Source organism: Gouania willdenowi, chromosome 22 (assembly GCF_900634775.1).
Source record: "Gouania willdenowi chromosome 22, fGouWil2.1, whole genome shotgun sequence".
Lineage (NCBI taxonomy): Eukaryota > Metazoa > Chordata > Actinopteri > Blenniiformes > Gobiesocidae > Gouania > Gouania willdenowi.
This window is the reverse complement of record NC_041065.1, coordinates 30,356,537-30,377,909: the sequence shown is the minus strand read 5'-3', so window position 1 is coordinate 30,377,909 and position 21,373 is coordinate 30,356,537. Positions and strand designations below refer to the sequence as shown.

The window sequence follows — 21,373 nt, the reverse complement described above, 5'->3', positions numbered from 1 at the left end:
GTCCTTTAAGGCTTTCTTTGTCTGAGCGAGGGCGACCATCAGGGTAGAAATAGTCTTGGCGTTCTCAGACTGCTCTTTTTTCATTTGCACATTTTGGGCGTGAAGTTCTTTCACAGTTCTATCCTGGGAAGTCTGTAACAGGGTCAGTTGTTGTTGGAATTGGCTTTTTTTTTGGCAGACAGCTTCCTTTAAATCCTCAGTGACTTTGACAGCTTTAGTCTTCTCCATCACCAGTCGGGTGCACTGGTTTGTGTGCTCACACCGCTCTTGTTCCATTTGCAGATTTTGGGCTTTAAGCTTTTTCTCTGCTTCATCCAGGGCGGTCTGTAGCAGGGTCAGTTGATCGCTCTTTGTGAGTTTCCTCTAATGCCTTAATTACTTTCAAATCTTCAGCTTTCTCCTTCACCAGTTGGGTGCACTGGTCTGTCTTGGTTTTAAGGTCCTCCTCCACCTTCTTGAGAGTGTTCCTTATTTCTGTAATAGTCCGTAGACTTTCATCCATGAGAAGATCCTTATTTTTCAAATCAATGCACCACATACATCACATACACCTATATCCATGAGAGTAGCTCCCAGTCCATCCCCTTTCTTTTTATTGCACTTGACGGGGGCCTCGGGGTGGGGGAGTTGGAATAGTGGCGGGGTTCGTTGGGCCCAACGACTCTCTGGGGCTTTCTTTGGTGTGTGGGAGTGCTTGCTGCTTCTCGGCCTGGAATCTCGGAAGGGTGTGGTGGCCTGGGCCTCCTTAGCTCCTATTACTGCTGCCAGCCTGGCTTACCTTTGGGGCCTGGGGTGGTGCCTGAGTTCACAATAGCGGCTCTTGCATACACATTGGTTGTGGATGCACTGGCATGCCTTAGGCTTTGAGATAAGCTCGTATTGAGCTTAAGCTTAGATATGTTGATCCCAAATATCAGTTCTAGGTGTGAGCAGTCACCCATTCCCTTTGTTCGCGGCCACCATGATTATACTTATGCTGAGTGTTGCGTCACCCTCTTCGATGTCTCCACAGAACAGAAAAGGTTTGAGAACCACTGTATTGATACTGGGCTTTTTTCCCCCCATGCGCGCAAGTCAAAAAAGCTGTGAGGTGGCGCTGTTTCTGGCTGTGCGCTGTCCTGCCCCCGGTGACTTAAGTTATTTTCCTCTTACGCGCTTCTGAACCTGGAATAAGTGCAGCGCCACGAGAAGGTGAAACATTATGTTGCCCTGGAAGTTTTGAATCGATTACAATTGAAGCCACATGAATGCTGAATGATGGATGCTGCATTATTAATTGTATTATCTACTTTTATTTAAAAAATAAAACAAATAATCCTGCATCCTATTTTATTATTATTTTTGGCAGTTGTGCTGTGTTCACACACAAAAGTGTGTAATTTAACACAATACTGGGGAATCATAATACAGTTCTACACATATGTGTTTCATATCAAGCTTTTCCACATTTGAGCATTTAAAAAACATTTTTTATATATATATATATATATATGGGTATACTGACACATATAATGATGCCCACACCAAAAATATGAAAACCTACATTTTCATTGAATAGCAACCCTAACAAAGTAACCAACAGATAGGAAAGATGATAGATATCTTTTTGTGTGTTTTACAGCTGATTTAGGACCTGAGATGCTCACACAAGACTACCCAACTAGTCTTTTACGATGGTTTACTACCGATAGTCATTCATATACTGTACATTAATGTATATAAGTCCCGCATTTGTCCTACAGACCCCTATACAAATGTAAAAAAGCCCTGTGATTGCCCAGCCAATAGGCTTCGACTTCCTGTAGCGAAGACTGTCAATCAAAGTGAATGCAGAACTGTACACGGAAACAGTTTGCAGTCACAAGAGAAAACAGGTAAATAGGATTTTGGCTCTTACCTGACCCATAGATCTATGTCAATGGGACCCGATGCGACCTCGTTTTGTTCTGCGATGCGCATGTAGAAAAGTAGAGCCGTAGATTGGCAGAGGCAGGGGAGGAAGTGGAGCTGTTGAGGGCGGGACATCGAGACGTTTCTCAGAAACTCCGGATATCAGCTTTCACTTTTGTTAGGTTATTTTTTTTTGTGTTGGTAAATGTGATTGAACTTTAGTAGTTGCTAACGTACTTGTAATTGACTTTTTGAGGATACATTTTTTATTTTTTTTATTTTATTGTAATTTAAAGAAGTGCTGGTTACTGTAATCGTAATTGAGTTGTAACTGAACATGGGTAATTGAAAACGTAATTGTAACTGAAAAATGTATTTGACCCTAACTCCGGATGTGAAAATCCCTCTCATTTTAGCTAGTGTGGCATTGTTTCATTTCTTGAATTATGACATCCTGTCACATCCACTATGGCTGTTTCCATTATAGGTGTTGGCACTCAGGCTGACTGCAGCTATTGTTCTTCTCTGTGGCTGCAGACACTGAAGGGCCATAATCAATAAAGCCCTGATGCGCGCTGCTTTGTGCTTGTGCTTCTTCGCGACATCCTTCAGGCTTCCGACTTCACCCTGTCTGTCAGGCCATTATTATGCCTTCCTGTGTGTGGCTGTTGTCTCCATAGCTACAGCAGGTGTAAAGCAGCAGTTTCAGGTTGATAACACGAATACCAATTTATTTTTAATTACCCAGAGTCATTCAAGAAGCCGATTACCCCCATGAGTTGTTTGCACGGATCCGCTCGGCATGTCTGTGTAGTGGCCAGTGAAATTAAAGGGGATGCAAAAACACTTGCACTTTTTTTTTTTTAACAGTGAATCCATAAGTCCTGTTTTGGGTTAGTTTACGGCAACTTTGTGTGCAATATAGATTAAACAGTTTTGTATTAACATGTATAGACAATTTACTTTTACGTTTTTCTTCTTAAGTCCATTTTTGTAATTTTTTTTTTTTTTGTTAGTTTGAAATTCCAATACCTTAAGATGGTAGTGTTTCCCCAAGCCACTAATCACAGGGAGGAAATAAATATTGTGAAGTGAGAGTGATTTTCTGCTTTTAATCCTCCACACTTTTTTGTCATCTCCTCATCTAGTTTATGGTTGCAAAAGGTCTGGAACATTTCCAGTAAATTTCCACGGAAACTTAGGGTGTTTACACACAATGTACCTCTTTGATCCGCACCATGCGTCGCTTCCTCGGATAGTCTGGCCTTTTTGCGATATGTGAAAGCTCACTCAAAGTCGGGTGCGGAGCAAACAAGCAAACTCTGGTCCTCTATAAAATGTGGGTCTCGGTTCGCCTCAAGTGAAGCATGGTGCGGTTTTTAACCATGTGAGAAAGCAAACCAGGACCAAATATAGGACTTTACGTGGAAGCGCAATTGTGATGGAGCAACTCCATCAGTGACTGGGCAGCAGCGGAACACAACAGTCACACAAACTGTCGTTGCGGCAACAGCCACGCGCACACTCGCAACCCGGCACTCCAGCAGGCAGCACACACACAAACATCCATCCATCAATCCATCCATCCATTTTCAGACCCACTTTGTCAGCACACAAACTAACACGTCACAAACAATTCCCCACTCTCTTCCGTATTACTTTCACATCATTCATTTATTTCACTTCTCTCTCTTCCCCAAACTGTTCACATAGTCAGCAATGGCTGCACACCTGACTGCTCTATGTTTCACCTGTGCATTCATTCTCACATCTTCACACATTTTACATCCGGCACACAGCAGTCACACAAACTGTTGTCACGACAACGAGCATGCACACACGAACACACATACTCACACAGCCAGTGTTCCTCCGTCCTGCAGCAACACGCATACATACACATCACAAACATTTCCACACCCATTGTGTTTATGGGTCATTTTGAAATATTATTAATTACGTTTTTGGGGGGTTTGTTTGAGGATTTCCTTTGGAAAATGCATTTTTCTGACAGAAGAGTTGTATTCTGTCCAATAGGTGACCAACCGTTTTGCATGACGTTGTTTGGAAAGTTTGGTGCGCTTGGCAAAGAGCATGTGTGAAAGTGGACCGGACCAAAATAAAATGCAACAATGTTGCAGATTCACCGCCTGAAGCGCACACCGGAGACCACCGGATTATAGGTGTGAAAGCACCTTTAAGCTCTGGAATTTTGGAAATATTTAAAACAAGAGCACCAGAGAGTGCAAACCTCCACCAAGCTTCAAATCTCCTTTTTGCCAGATGTTGGCAGTTATCTGGATCAGTGATTCACACTTCAAAGGCTTGGAAGACATTTCTAACCCCATTAAGGGGTGTCCCGATCCGATATTGATATTGGATATCGGTCCAGAAAACGAATATCGGATTTTACCGAACTGCATCTAAAATCTCATAAGTTTTTGTTGTTTTTGTCCCCACCCTCCGTTGTTCCCACCATATACTGACAGTGAAAAATAATTTGTGCTGATATCGTATCGCATAGATATCGGCCAATAAGCAAGGCTGCAATATTGGTATCGTATCGGAAGTAAAAAAGTTGTATCGGGACATCCCTACGATTAATAACCATACAGATACAAATATTTGGGCACCCCCATGGGAAAAATTGCGATGAAATATGCAGGGGGTTCCCATCAAGATTAAATGTGGTGGAGAATTGAGAAACCAATCCAATATAGTCAAATATCATAACCATCAGTCAGTTACAAACTGAGGTATTTTTCAGATTGCTTTAGAATCAGTATATTGATCCCATATCTCTCCAAAATGTATTGGAATCTTCCATAATGTAAGGTCTAATCTTTGGTTAAAATATTACCTCCTTGGTGGAGGTAAATATACTAATTATTATTAATAGAATTATTTATTGGAACTAAAGGGAACTTGGGAGTAATTTTAAATAACTGTATCATACCCAAACACAAATAATAGCATTCATTCAAAGTGACACAATAAAAAAAAAACAAAAAAAAAAAAACATAACATTTCAACGAGGTTTGCAAAATTCTGGGAGTTCTCAAACTTTTCATGGGAATTAACATGAAACTTTCAAAATTGAAGGTTGGCAATTAAAAGGGATGTTAAATCTAGTTGGAGAAAAAATATAATAATATATCAGCATCAGTTAAATGCCCCTTTGCAACCCTAATCCAGTCACATAAACTGCTTTTCCATGGATTTCACTTACCCGTGTCCGTCTCTTCACCACAGTCTTTATGGCAGCTACATCCAAGTGCCTTTTTGGTGTATGTTCAATGCTGTGTGTAGGAGTCATGTTTAATAATGCAACACAAAGACAAGAAGAGAGGGATCCGCACTGTCCTGCAGATCTTTTCATTTTCCACCTCAAGCTGTGGCAATGGCAGGGAACCTTCGCTCATCATTAGAGACAAGCTAAACCCCAGCAGTCTGTGAGAAAACCACTTACTGGGTTTCAAAGCTTCACTTTTAAATTTTGACAGAATTTATGCCAGCTTTAAAAAAAAACATGTTAAAAATGAAAGATCATGCTTGGCTTAACACCTCATCCAGCTCATTATTATATCCTGGTTATCGGTGCAATTTCCTGTAGAATGAAGTACAAAAAGAATAACAGCTTTGTTAGATTAAAAATAAAGGTGGTTTGTCTTTTTTCTTGAAAGAAAAAAGTTTGTTATTAGCACACCATTTGCTACCTTTTCCATCATAGAGGAAGTAGTGGCCATTGAAACATCTACAATACAGCCTCTAGATAAAATGTGCACAATTCTTTGTTTTTATCAGGGTAATATTTAAAAGAAAATATTAGGGTAAAAAAAACAAAAGCTTTTCCATTTGGTAAGTCTTTTCTAAGCTAAAGTATACTGACCATGTTTACATGTGAGCTTTAATTCCTCTTTAAAGTGGAATAAAAGTTAATTCCTCTTCAACCTGAACTTGTAAACACACAATTCCTAATGCTAATTTTATTCCGAATTAAAGTTAATTCCAAATCAGGTGGCTGGTTTATTAATTCCGAATTAGATCATTCCTCTTTCTTGTAAACACTTAACTTGGTTAAAGCCGCTTTAAGTTAATTCAGATCATTTTGCACTTGCGCGACTTGCGGCGATGATGCGCTGTTGACGACATAATCCAAGATGGCGGTGGCCCGGACTCCAGCCTACACTATTTAATAAGAGCCTTAAAAGACATGGATATAATGAAAAGAGTGTATGGACGGAGGCATAAACATGCAGACTACAGACCTCGGTAAACAGAACAGGCTTCACTGGACGGCTGGCACTAGGACCCGGAGGCGGAGTCAATGCGTTCCCGTACTGCATTCACAGGCTGTAATATCACCAGTTTATTATTTTATCTGTTGTTAGAACTACATATCTTTACCAGGGAACAACTATTTATTCATGGTGATTGTTTTCCAGACTTTTACTGGGCTTTTTACTGGTGATTAGTTCCTATCTATCCTAACCAAAATAAAGGTGAAAACAATGAGCCTGTTTTTTTCTCACAAACTACTTGTTTCATGTAAAGCTGTCCTTACATAGTGACAGCTTAACAAATATGACAAAAGGTCACTTTTATGAGAGTTGCAGACTGCACCTTTAATCCTAGTCCCACTCATAACATTTTAGTAAAAATATTTTTAAAATTTTGCGCATTTAGTTGTAAAATGTCAGTTACTGACCTCTAAGGTTTGAATGCTGACTATTACATTTTAATTTTGCTATTGGCTGAAACATATTATTTGGATTCCCTTGAGTCATCACTTTCACTGTTGGCCCCGCCCTTCCCATAAAAACTGAGAGGAGGGAGGATGGTTTCCTCCAATCACAGCCCTCTGTGAGCATTGATTGACAGCCTCAATGAGGAAGTCCACTGTGTTCCGTGTGAAACAGCTGCTGTAGCGGTGATGTTTTTGACTCTGTGCTTCTATAAAGAGCAGATTCTGGTCTGATCAGAGGGTTCATCAAGCTATGTGTGTATTTACAGACACATCTATTCTATGTGTGTATTCCCTTCTGTCTTTACGTGTGTGTACGTCCTATCGTTATGTGCGTGAGGTGGTGGGAGAGCAGGGCTGTTTGCCCCTGAGTGGTGTCTGTAAGGCTGTGTGTTTCCCTTTTAATGGCAGCTCAGCAGAAAGCAGGGGTTTAGTTACTCTCGGTTGCTTTTTAGTGTTATTGTTGTTTTAATACAAACTTGGGTCAATTGTTTCCTTGTGAAGGAGGCTGTTGTTTTAATTAGTCCAGGACAATTTGTCCAAGACAATAAACTACCACAAGGTGTTAGGTCATCTCTCATGTACTTATATGCAATGTTAGTACTGTATATACTCGGTCCTTTGTACATTTGTACTTTTGTGTGCGTGTGTGGGGGTTTTAATTGAAATTATATCACTTTGTGGTGCTTTAAAAACTGGTGTAAATATTGTTTTGTAAGCAGCATGCTGGGTTGACAATAGGAAGAGTAGCTGTGCTTGTTACAGCTAATGGAGATCAAAATAATACAAATACAAACTGTGGTTCTGATGAACTCTAAAATCGTCTCCCACTGATGGGTTTTTCAAGCAAAACTCTGCACTTTCTTTTGACAGACTTTTTAAATGATTAGAATATATTTGATGTCCTATATCACACTTTAATAATAGAAGTTAGAAAGCCTGTTTGGCATTGAAATTTTTTTCTGTTTGGCAGGTGTGGGACGGAGCTGAGAGCGGGCGATGCCTCAGGGCTTACACCTGCCATTCGGGAGCCGTGCGTGATGCCTGTTGGACCCCCTGTGGGAGACGCTTCCTCACTGGCTCTTTTGACAACACGGTTGTGATCACTGATGCGGAGACGGGTGAGTCACAATACCTGCTTTGAAAGACTCTGTTTCATTGGAATTTGCTGTAAACTCACTTTTCTTCTTGTGTATCTATGGTGAGCAGGTAACATCATTTTCCACAAATTTGTATTCAATTTTGTTAGATATACTGTATTTCTTTGTGCACAAAACCCCCCCCGCAGTTTTAGTGTCTGAGCCTCAGTTGGACAAATTAGATCAGTTTTGGTGTAGGAATTGAAATTGCACATTGCATTATGGGATTTGAAGTCCTGAAGAAGAACGAGAAGACGGCACCGAAATGGAAAAGTGTTTTTTCCTTACTTGTTACCGTGATTTCTTATGTTTCTTTGTTTGACGCCATTTTTGTTCAACTTTTTTCAGCAAATTCCTGTCACATGACCGCATGTCCACATTCGGCTTTTTCGATCTGTTTCTGTTTGTTTCTGTTTTTGTCTTGAACCCCTACGTCTTTATCGGAAACGAGCATCTGTAGCATACATTACCATGTTTTACGGCACTGTTTATCACATTTTTGGGATTTTTTTTTGCCCCACCCTTTTTGGGTGATACTACTACAGAAGCAGATTACAGCCAATTGTGATGGAGAAAATAAGGTTAAAGATGGAGAATAAAATTGAAATATAATGTCGAGATTAAAGTCGAAATTTAAAAATTTAACTCAAAATACAATATCGTGATAAAAGTCCGAGGTTTGCTAATAAAGTCCAATCTATGGAAGCTGAAGAGGGCCAATTCACCACATGACAACAAACAGCAGATCGTGTTTTAAACTACACTTCAAAGTTGGGTTTAATAACAAAGAGATTCTTTCTCTTTTAGCCCACAAATCGACATACCAAAAAAAACAAAACAAAAAAAGACATTACTTTTAAGCTCCCATAGCGGCTACATCTTCAGCAGTGATGACTTGCTGTTGTTTGCACTTCCCCTCTCAGCACGCCCGTCAATATTGCCAATACGGCCTGGGGATAATAGCTGGGTGAGCCCATTAAACACACAGGCGGCTTAGGGAAGAGGATCAATAACGGATACGTAACGGGAGCAGCTGCAATGACCTTATACTGGAGCTTTGGCTAGCCCATAACCAAACACAGTTTCTGTTGGGTCGTATACTTTATTAGCTTCTGAGCTTCATTGGGCTTCATTAAACTGGGACTATCCATATGTAGAAGCGTTGGTCTCACATGTAGCCCTCATGGGTTAACAGACATACCTCAAAAGGGCCTTATATGGGGAGATAACCCTCCACATGGTAGAACAAAACACAACTGTATTTTTTATCAAAGTATGATTTATAAGAAGTAAGAAAATGATTCTTGTGGTCACCGGAATTAGTGACAGGGGTGTTTTTGAGTGCATTTTAGTGATGAAGATTTTAGCGATTTACCGAAAACACATAATTGTCAAATAACTTTACGTCAAAACATTTGTTTATATCATGTCTGATTCCAAAATGTTGACAATGATGTGAGACATCTTAAAAAAAAAACAATTTGTCTAAATCTATTTTAGCCATCAAGATGACAAAAAGTGACAAAATAGCAGTCAAAAATATTTTGACTTACGGATTAATAATAATTTTGCTCAAGATTGTCCATAGCATCATCAATATACATGGCAGACTTTTATTTAAGGTCTTAGAACCATGCCAGTCCATTCCCCAACCTCATAAAATACAACTTTTGGCAAAAAGAAACAATTTTTGTGCGACTATAGTCCCCCAACTAACATTACCCCTTAATTTTTTGACAACATTGAAAAAAAGGAAAATTAACTGACATTTGGAATGGACTGGGATGATTTTAATCCTTGTACACTGATTTAAATGTACATACACTTGTAAACCTCGTGTACACAAATGGTCTGTCTCATAAAAGTGCAATAAAAATGTACTCCATGATTTTTTATTTATTTTTTTCTTCCCACCGCATCAGATCTTTTCAACTAATTCAGACCTATCCATACAGTATAATACATAAAGAGTATTATTATATTTTCAATAGTTTCAAACCCTTTTTATGTTTGTATGGACTTTTTTATCACGAGAACCTCGATTTTTTTTCAGCAGGAAAAACAGTAAATATGCAGTATTTACTAAAATGAGAGAAAAAGTTAAATATTTTTGATTAAAATGTTACAGCCTTGACCGTGTCATTAATTTATTGTAGAATTTAGTTTAATGCATTATTACTTTTGGCAGAAGGACATTTTCAAAGAAAAAAAACACACTTGTATGCCTTATATATATTTTGCATAATTTCTCCTCAAACGTCTGTGTTCATGTGTGCACACTTGGAAACCAATAAAGCCGCATTCCTTTTGTGAAATAAACTAGTTCCATTTGGCTCCACGTTATATTCCAAGTTGGGAATTTTTCAGCCCAGATTTAACGTCCCAGAGCTAAAAACCAATTATCCTCTCATATTGAAAAGTGCATGAGGAATAAGCTGCATGCATAATCACCCTCATGGTTCCTTAAAGAAGAACTGACATAATTACGGGTATGGACCCCAGATCATAACACAGAAATGGTCAGGAGCCGCGTTTCCAGGGGATTTATGTGACACAACATGGCTACGCCGGAGCGTTAGCAGAGTTATGACATGGAGGTTTGAATAGTTAATGAAGCACACACACCATTGGAGCCGCGTGTAGGTTTACACAAGGCGATGAGATGCTGAAACGAGTGTAGTGTTTGTCATGTCAGACCCCAGATCTTTATCTTCTCCACAGTTGTTGTTGTTGTTGTTGTCTCCAGCCTCTTCGCTTTAATTGAGAAGCTGCTGAACTCCTGTTGTTTAATTGAGCTCGGCTTGTAGCTGTGTTGTGCAGCCTTTTTAATGATGACTGAGAGTCTAGTCGAACATGTGACCTCAACAGCTGCTGCGCTAATTGTTGTGTTTACAGAGAAATAGAATGTCTCTATTAGTGCTGGGCGATGTATCGTGATTCAAGATATATCAAGTTTTCTATTTTGGCGATATAGAAAATGACATTATTGCCTATGTCGAGACACATCAATATTTTTTTTTAACTTGTTTTAATTCATACAATCACACAGTACAAATCACATTATACAAGTATTCAATATTATTCATAGAGTACAGTCAAACAGTGATGTATATTTTTATAGGTTGTTTTGTATTAAAATACTTGTTTTAGGAGTCGCTGCTTTCATTACTTCTCAGACGAGTATGAAAAGCACAGTTAGATGGATTTCTGGGTACGTCCTAACCCAGACCTTCCCCTAAACAAGCTACACTACAGAACTCACTCACACGTGCTGTCCCTTAGAGGAGAAAAGGCCAAAAGTGGCACATATTGTGCAGCTTTTTGTGTTAATAATTGTGGCTTTTTTCATCAGCAAATTTAAGCCAGAACTGTCTTTCTGGTAATACTTTGAGTTCAAAATATCGAGATTTATATCCTATATCACCATTTTGAGAAAACATATTGAGATGGTATCTGTGCTCATTAGGGACAGAGGTATAAAGAGTACTGATATATCTTACTCAAGTAGAAGTACTATTATTTGATAGAAATTGCACTAAAGTACAAGTATAAATTAGTCCTACATAAAATACTGAAGTATAAGTAAAAAGTAGCTCAATTAATTAGTACTCATGCTTATTTTTGGTTATAAATCTTGACGCAGTTCCCTTGCATACAGTAAATATCTATAAGCTACAAAAGGAAAAGACCAAATCTTGCACAATTGGAATTTTTTTTTTCTCACAAAGACATCTGTATAAAATAAAAGGTTTGTCATAATAAATAAAATAACAGCAATTAATTTAATTTAAAATTAAAAAAAAAAAAATTCTCAGCCTCTAAATATAGCTACATTTATGAACTCTAAAACAGTATAGATAAAAGCACAACCATAGCTCAAGAGAGTGGCTGAGAGTTGATCAGAAAAGGCACGACTAAGAATACACGGATGATGCTCAATGTGCCGTTATAAACTTATGAAGAGACCATGAAACGGAAATTAAAAAAAACTTTAATTTACTCAGTAACGGTTGGATGGAGAAATGTAACAAATTACTTCTTTCAAAACAACTCAATTACAGTAACGTGAGTACTTGTAATCCATTACTTTCACCTCTGATTAGGGGTGTAAAGATTCATTTTAGCAACAAATCGAATCGTGATTCGTTGTAGCCGATTTGATTCATGGATGAAATTGGTTCATTTAGAACTTGAAATCGATTCAGTAACTTTTTTGCCAAAATCATAGTTCAACCAGTGTGAGGGAAATAAATACCTGGATACTAGGGCTGAGCGATTTTGCCTTTAAAAAAAAAAAAAAAAAAAAAAAAAAAAAAATTTCGATTTTCAATTCAATTTACAATTTTTTTTTTTTTAATGCACTTAAAAATGACTGCAGACATCAGATATATTGTCAAAGTGCAACGTAATTGCTGTGATTGTCCTCAAGAGTTGAAATGCATAGAACGATTCCAAAATAATAAGTAAATTATGTTCTGTCATTCAACAATTTCAAGCTTTAACCAGATTTAAGCAAAAGTGCAACAGCAACTTCACAGTAGCGTAGATTTTCTGATTAAGAAATCAGATAACTACATATTTTATAGCATATAACATTATAATTAACAAAATAATAAACTCTTCCCTGAGCATCTCAGCATAGTGCGAATAAAAAATTTAACATGTCTGTGGCACACATATAGTGTACTCAAAGGGTGAACACAAAACAAATAAATAAATCATATTTTTTTTAAACTCAAATTTGCAAAATAAAAATCGTTTTTACCTACAAATTCGATTAATCGATCAAATAGATTTTTGCCCAGCCCTATTGGATACAGTTGAGGTTTAATAGATTCCTGTTGTTTCTCGTAAGTTAATCATCTATAAATTAATTATGGACATAAACAAACAAGCAAACAACATTTAATGTCAAATGTATTCACATTTTATTTGAATAAAGTCCATCCAACACTTTTTATTGTCTGATTTTCAATACTCAATACATTTTCAATAAACAGCTTTACCTGACTCTTCTGCTTTGTTTTTTCAACTTAAGAATAATACAATATTAATATAAAACAACGAAGTGCAACCAAGTAGGGCTGCACGATTATGGCCAAAATGATAATCACGATTATTTTGATCAATATTGTAATCATGATTATAATCACAATTATTTTTCATGTTAGGGGAAAAAAATCTTGTTTATATTACAGTAATTTTAAACAAACAATGTGTGTACAGTTTATTAAAATTAAGCTTTAAATAAGAATTATTCTAAAGAAATGATAAAAAAAATAACCACAGAATTTAAAATGGACCAAAGGCTAATAAAAATAAATACATTATTACAGAACCCATATTTCAAATGTAAATATGGCAGATGATCAGATCTGTTTAATCGTTGCAACCAAAATCGTAATCGCGATTAAAACTCAATTAATTGTGCAGCCCTACAACCAAATTGATTCTTTTCCTTTTAACATGATGGCTGAGGCTTCTGCAGAGCTAACGCTAATGATACTTTATTTCCTTTTATCAATACAATCAATTGATTACCTTTAGATTGATTAGTGTCATCAGGAAGGCTAACTAGCCGAGCACAGATCAATGTAGTTGGATTGAAGGCATATAAATCGATTCACCGATCTAATGGATGAATCCTTACACCCCTAATGCTCATGCATTCACAATGGTATGCAGGACCTACTTTTTATCCTCGTCTTTGCAGTTGTTTCTCTGTTTAAATCAATTCCTACAGTCTTATACCCACTGACTCCCACATGGCCACACGCAGGCTGTCACAGTTGAATAGCAATGGCTGATGGCTGCATATGGAGAAGGTTTATAGAAGAAAAAAAACAGCGGATGATTGTGAGAAGAGAAAATCATAGACAGAAGACGTATCGAGAAGGAAAGCAAAGTAATTGTATCTCGATGACCTTTGTGTGAAGTCGCTGTGATTCCAGTCTCATGACTGTTCTTAGGAAAGTGGATTGTCAGTTTGGAGGAGGAAAATCCAATTTCTATACATTTATATTATGCAGCTCGGTGATGAGAAGACGGCAGAAAGATGGAAGTCGGACACGAGAAGAGAATTGTGTGAACTCGAAGGGCCCAGTGTTGTCTGTGTGTAATATACATACACAGGTGCATCACAATGAAGTAGAAAAATATTAAGAAACTGAGAATATATTTTATAGATCAGAGATTTGTGTCAGCATTTGGAATAATGACCAATTTGAGCATTAATACAGGAAAGATCAAAGGGTTTTTCACAGTTTTAATTGTTTTTGTTTTGTGTAAACTATATGTTTTTTGGTCATTTCTTTATTTTATGTTGTTTTTTGTGTGTTTTTCTGTTATTCTGTATATTTTGTTTTGTGTGTTATATGTCGTTTTGCTTCTTTTTGGAGTTTTTTTTGTGTATTTTGGTTGTCGGTTTAGATATTTTTCACTTATCTACCATTATATGTAGTCGTCTTGTGTGTGTGTGTGTGTGTGTGTGTGTGCATGCAGATATTCTTGCAGTGAAGAAGAGATGCTATGTGCTAGCAGACAGAGCTAATAGAAAAATGTGACTTTTACAGATATTCACGTAATATTACAGATATTCTTTCGGTGCTAAAGGGGTAAGAAATGATTTATGATCATGTTTAAGAGTAGAAGGCGGCCAGAAAGAAAGTAGTAGCAGATTCCGCCCACCGCCTACACTTCTGGACAAGAGAAGGATAAATATATATATATATATATATATATATATATATATATATATATATATATATATATATATATATATATATATATATATTATTAAACAGCCCTCTGCTGTTTAGAAAAAGTACTGCGATTCAATTTTCACAGTATCGATGTGAACCATGATACCTATGATTCAATTTTTAACTGCCTTACGATTAATCGTTACATCCCTAATTGAAAGTGTTGATAACCTACAATAATATCTGCATTGCTGCTTTTGTGCTTTAGCCCATCTGTCTCCATCTTAGTCTGGCACCCCGTGCAGGATTTCACACAGCTCCTGTCTTTAGAACCGTCCCTCTGCCTGTCGGGGCGCTGAGTGCTGGTCGCTGTGTGGCTGTTTAATCTGAAAAGTTTTAAGCACTTCATGAGACAATGGATGCAGCAACCACACAGTGTGCTGGTCCACATGAGTTCATACCAGTTTATCTGGAGGAAGGAGGCGAAAATGACTCAAATTAAAGCTACTGGCGACAATAATTTATTATAGTTATGAAATAATACATATTAGTAAGAATGGAAAGAATGAAGTAAAAACACATCTATGCATCAGTCTATGGGACTCCACATCCCACAATGCAAGGGGTAAAACGTTTCCAACAATGTCAGAAAGAGTGTTTACAGTGAAGATCATAACAAAAATGTAATTGTCAATTTTAACCTTTCACATCTTTCATTCAATGATCTATGATGCATTACACTATGGCCCTCATTTATCAACTTTGTGACAAAACAAGTGCAAATTTGAGCTAACATTTGGTCATGCGACAAGACCAACGTGTGATTTATGAAACATTTGTGTCTGACCAATCCCAGTATACAAATGAACGGGTGTCGATAAATGCAACGGCTGAATTCGATTGTTATTAACATGTTACTTGCTCCTGTTTTGGAGGCCCCGCCCACTGAGGTAAAACAAGGAAACCAGCTTTTCAGAGATGAAAACCAGCATCGTCTCATCTGAGGTGGAGCAAAACAAAGATGTACTTTTTCAATGTGTGGAAACTGGAATTAATCAGAATCAGAAATCAGAAATGTTTTATTTGCCATGTACAGTTTTGAGGACAGTACAAGGAATTTGACTTGGTGGTTGGTGCACAAAACAAGCAACAAAAAGAAATAAAAGAAATAAAAACAGAACAACAAAGCACAACCCAGCAACAATAATAATAATAATAATGATAAATATAAAGGATGAGGGATAAATAAAGGATAGATAGAGAATAAAGGATAAATAGGATAAATATAAATATATATATATACAGTGCAGCAGGTATCAAGCTGGTGGAGGTGGTGATCGGGTGGGGGGGGGGGGGGGGGGGGTTCAGTGGGTGACTTGGGGTGTGTTCATGTGGATGGTGGCAGAGGGAAAGAAGCTGTTTTTGTGTCTGGAGGTTCTGGTCCTGATGGACCGAAACCTCCTACCAGAAGGGAGAGATTGAAACAGTTTATGACCGGGGTGGGAGGGGTCGGCCACAATCTTTCCTGCACGCCTCAAAATCCTGGAGGCGTACAGGTCCTGGAGGGAGGGCAGATTGCAGCCGATGACCTTCTCTGCAGAGTGGATGATACGCTGCAGTCTGGCCTTGTCCTTGGCCGTAGCTGCAGCGTACCAGATGGTGATGGAGGAGCAGAGGATGGACTGGATGATGGAGCTGTAGAAGTTCACCATCATCTTTGTTGGCAGACTGAACTTCTTCAGCTGCCGCAAAAAGTACATCCTCTGCTGAGCTTTTTTGATAAGGGAGCTGATGTTCAGCTCCCACTTGAGGTCCTGAGTGATGATGGTCCCCAGGAAGCAGAAGTACTCTACAGAGCTCACTGTAGAGTCTCCCAGGGTGAGGGGGGTGAGGGGGGCTGGGTTCTTCCTGAAGTCTGCTATCATCTCCACTGTCTTTAAAGCATTGAGCTCCAGGTTGTTCTGGCTGCACCAGGACACCAGCCGGTCTGTCTCCCACCTGTAGTCGGACTCGTCTCCATCAGCGATGAGACCGATGATGGTCGTGTCGTCTGCAAACTTCAGGAGTTTGACCGACTGGTGAGAGGAGGTGCAGCTGTTGGTGTACAGGGAGAAGAGCAGAGGAGAAAGAACACAGCCCTGAGGAGATCCAGTGCTGATGGTCCGGGGAGCAGAGATGGTTTTTCCCAGCTTCACGTGCTGCTTCCTGTCAGACAGGAAGTCTGTGATCCACCTGCAGGTGGAGTCTGGCACGTTCAGCTGGGAAAGCTTGTCCTGAAGGAGAGCTGGGATTATTGTATTAAAAGCAGAGCTGAAGTCCACAAACAGGATCCTGGCGTAGGAGCCTGGGGAGTCCAGGTGCTGGAGGATGAAGTGGAGAGCCAGGTTTACAGCATCGTCTACTGACCTGTTGGATCTATAGGCAAACTGCAGGGGGTCCAGGTGGGGGTCGGTGATGTCCTTGATGTGGGAGAGCATGAGGCGTTCAAAGGACTTCATGACCACAGATGTCAGAGCGATGGGTCTGTAGTCATTAAGTCCTGTGATCCTCAGCTTTTTAGGGACAGGAACGATGGTGGAGGCCTTAAAACAGGCTGGTACGGTGCATGTCTCCAGTGAGGTGTTAAAAATGTCTGTGAACACTGGAGACAGCTGATCAGCACAGTGCTTCAAGGTAGAGGGAGAGACAGAGTCCGGTCCACAAGCCTTACGGGGGTTTTGTCTCCTGAAAAGTCTATTCACATCTCTCTCTTTGATGGAGAAAGGTGTCTCTGTAGGAGGGGGGGAGGAGGGGGGGAAGATAGGGGAGAGAGCCTCTGTAGGCAGCTGGGGTGAAACTGTAGCTTTGATGTGGGGGGTGAAGGTGTTGGAGTGAGGCTGGTCAGAGGTGTGAGGGGGGTTGGAGTCAGGTCTGTCCCATTGTCTGTCAAATCTACAATAGAACTCATTCAGACTGTTGGCCAGGCAGAGGTCGTTAGCAGCAGCAGGGGCTCTGGGCTTGTAGTTTGTAATTTGCCTGAGCCCTCTCCAGACAGAAGCCGAGTCATTTGCAGAGAACTGATATTGTAGCTTCTCTGAGTACAAACGTTTGGCTTTTCTCACCTCCTTTTCAAACGTGTACTTCGACTCTCTGTACCTGGCTCTGTCTCCACTCCTGAAAGCGACCTCTTTGTCTGTCCTCAGCCCTCTGAGCTTAGCTGTGAACCAGGGTTTGTCATTGTTATAACTCACCCTGGTCTTTGATGGAATACAGCTGTCCTCACAGAAGCTGATGTAGGACGTCACAGCGTCTGTAAACTCATCCAGAGAACTGTTCGCAGACCTGAAAACATCCCAGTCAGTCCAGTCCAAACACTCCTGGAGTTTCTCCACTGCTTCACTGGTCCATTGTTTAGATTCCTTCACCACAGGTTTACAGAGCTTCAGCCTCTGTCTGTATGAAGGAATCAGATGGACCATCAAATGGTCCGATTGGCCCAGTGCAGCACGGGAAACGGCGTGATAAGCACTGCTTAGTGTGGTGTAACAGTGATCCAGTGTCTTCTCCTCTCTGGTCGGACATTTAATTAATTGTCTATATTTGGGGAGCTGGTGTGAGAGGTCCCCTTTATTAAAGTCACCAAGCACAATGATAAAAGAGTCCGGGTAGGTCCGCTCCATGCACAGGATCTGGTCGGCGAGTGTGCGCTGTGCCTCGCGCACATCAGCTGACGGTGGGATGTACACGCCAACCAGGATGAATGAAGCGAACTCACGGGGAGAATAGAAGGGTTTGCTGTTGATAATAAAGGATTCCAGGTGAGGAGAGCAGTGCTGGAGGATCACTGTCACGTCGTTACACCAGTTACTGTTCACATAAAAGCAGATTCCTCCACCTTTCTTCTTCCCGGTGAGCTCCGCGTCTCGGTCCGCTCTGTGAAGTTGGAAGCCGGCCAACTGCAGCGCAGAGTCCGGTACCGCTCCACACAGCCACGTTTCCGTGAAGCACAGAACAGAAGATGAGGAGAAGTCTCTGTTTCTACCCAACAGCAGCTGGAGTTCGTCCACTTTGTTACACAGTGAGCGCACGTTAGAGACGAATATCCCCGGTAACGGTGTGCGTCGGCCGCGCTGGCGGAGGCGCACAAGCGCACCGGCTCTTTTTCCTCTCCTCCGGCGCTTCACTGCGTGAGCAAAGGTGAGCGCACCTTTGAGTAAAATGTCCAGTAAATCCACAGAGGAAGCGATGAAAGTGGGGAATAAATCTCTCGGGGTTGTTGCCCTGACATTCAAGAGCTCTTCTCTTGAATAAGAGAAGCCAGTTGCGGATTTTACAACAAAAACAAGACAAAAAAGTGCGCACCAACACACCACAGCAGCCATCCGCGGCGCCATCTTAAAGGAGCTTATTTAAACGCTCTGTGGAAGATAATCAGCTACTTAGCATGTGACGTCTGCCCCCCTGTGTGCACTGAGAACAACTTCACAGCAGAGATCCTGGAAAGACACAGAATTATAACGTTTATATCAACCTCAGTTGTACGCATGCTTGAGGCAGTAAATATCACATTAAAATAAATTAATGATCGAAGAAATGACTAAATTTGTTCCTTCTCTGTTTATTTTGCCATCAGCCAATTTCACCTATAATTCATCACATTACCGATTATGCGTGTGCGTGTGTGCGCACTGGGTGAACCCATACGCTCCTGCTTGGACGGTAGCAGTTACCAGTGGGGTTATGCAGTATTCCAATAAAGTGGTATTAGTAATAACGTGGGCTTTTTTTAAAAAAATTTTTTATATAATCCATTTAGATCTGTCCTGAAAGTGTCTCTGGTTATGCTTCAATGACAGCTGAGGTTTGTTTAATAATTATTTTCAGTCTCAGTCACATTAGGCTGTGCTATACCATAAATCCACACAATCAGATTTGAGTACACAAGGTCAGACCTGACGCGAGATCTGACACTCGCGTCAGAATTGATAAATACGTCGTAAAACACGTCGTACGCTCAGATCTGAATGTGCGATCGGTTGATAAATGTGGGCCTGTATCTTTATCATCAGTTAGCAGCTTTAAAACAATAAATCACTTGTAAGAAACAAGTGTTTGTATGATCATATCTTTGTTGTAAAGTTTGTGTTTACTACAATAATTGTTTGTTGGATAAATTAAAATAAAAAGCTGTACAACAGTAAGGTTTCTCCTGTGATTGAGTGTCTGGTTAATAGTCTGACTGCGTTGTTCTCCTCGGGAAGTCGTTTTTAGTCACAACATGTCGGGCCTTTTTAACTGGAAGCCCCTCTGTGTTCTCATTTTGTGTTACAGTGCAACATTTTAAAATTTTTTTTTTTTTTGGCTAAGCAGCCTTCAGCCAATGCATTGTTTTATACCCCAATCTTTATTCTTAACATCGTTACACAGATTTAGATAAGTCACAAAAAGGTTATACTTTCCATCTTGGGAAAAAGACGGATTTCTTTCAGGTTAATTAGTTTGGATTTAATAAAGTTGTAAATTGTAAAATGATCTTTTTGTGTCATTTACTTTTTATTCCAATCACTAAAGTCGACTGCACACTTTAATTTCATGCAGTGTTTGCCACGCGTCGATATAGGATCCTCACTGTGTGTTCCATTATTGACAAAAGATAAGTTTCATGCTGTGTTAACTTTAGTCCTAATAGCTGCAGGAGCCCAAACCTTTAATCAAGCCTCTGTCTTTGCACGTTACATTTAGCCTTAATTTATTACACTGTCAACCTGTTCTCTCTGATTAAAAAGCACACACACGCTGGCTGTTAGTCACACAGCCTGCTGCACTTAAAGACGTGTGTGTTCGAGGAGGCGTTTTTTTTGTTGTTGTTGTTGTTTTTGCACACTAAAGTAGCTGCAGTGGAAGAAAAGATTAGACAGTTGGGATTTAAAACAAAAATCACATACATTACACATACTTTTTTAATGTTTCTGGGCTGTTGGATTAAAAATGGTGCTGTAATAAAGTGTGTCCCGTTATGATGGCAAGATCTACCCAATGAAGTGTAAAAAAATGCTTTTTATTATACATAAAATGCTTTGGTCTAACATTTAAAAATAATGAATCCAAAATGCTATCTGTAACTAGCATATTAAACTGGCTGTATCATTTGATCCTATTGGTCAATTTATTGTGCCTGTTACGCTGAAAGAATACAAGGACTGGATCGACAGAAACATTAATCAGCCATAATGTATTTGTGTTTTTTATTTATTTATTTATTTATCTTTTTGCAATTATTATACATTTCCTATGTTTCATTTGTGTTCCGGTGATTTCGTTCAGGCATCTTATTGTTTTTTACATCGTTGTGTTCAGCCGCTAAGGGGTCCTGACCGCGGGAAGGTCCATCCATCCATCCATTTTCATACCCGCTTATTCCCGTTTAACAGGGTCGCGGGGGTCTGCCGGTGCCAATTTCTGGCTCTCACAGGGCGCCAGTCCATCACAGGGCAACACAGACAACCATTCACTCTCTCATTCACTCCTATGGGCAATTTAGAGACTCCAATCAACCTTACGGTCATGTTTTTGGATTGTGGGAAGAAGCCGGAGTACCCGGAGGAAACCCACGCAGCACGGGGAGAACATGCAAACTCCACACAGAAAGGACCCAAGTCCACCCCAGGGCTTGAACCCAGGACCTTCTTGCTGTGAGGCGGACGTGCTAACCACTAAGCAACCGTGCGCCCACCGCGGAATGTACGGGTGATAATATTTTCTGTCACCCTGGATTTCCACTGGATGCGTAACGGCACCGTAACTGCTAAGAAACAGCAACGCAGCTGATCAATGTGTCAATTTCCACCGCATGCGAATCTGTTCCAGCACAGCACAGCACCATCACTGCTGAGTCACGCTGCTGCCCTCTGCAGCAATCA

General features: G+C 39.9%; 1 protein-coding gene across 2 annotated transcripts in view; it reads left to right on the top strand.

The window, feature by feature from the left end:
• wdr25 (WD repeat domain 25) overlaps nucleotides 1-21,373 on the top strand; it is a 134,018-nt gene that overhangs the window by 7,571 nt on the left and 105,074 nt on the right. For both annotated transcript variants that reach the window (XM_028438683.1, XM_028438682.1), the window contains exon 3: nucleotides 7,608-7,755. In XM_028438683.1, the coding sequence (XP_028294484.1) occupies nucleotides 7,608-7,755 (148 nt within the window). The remainder of the gene's footprint in view (nucleotides 1-7,607; nucleotides 7,756-21,373) is intronic.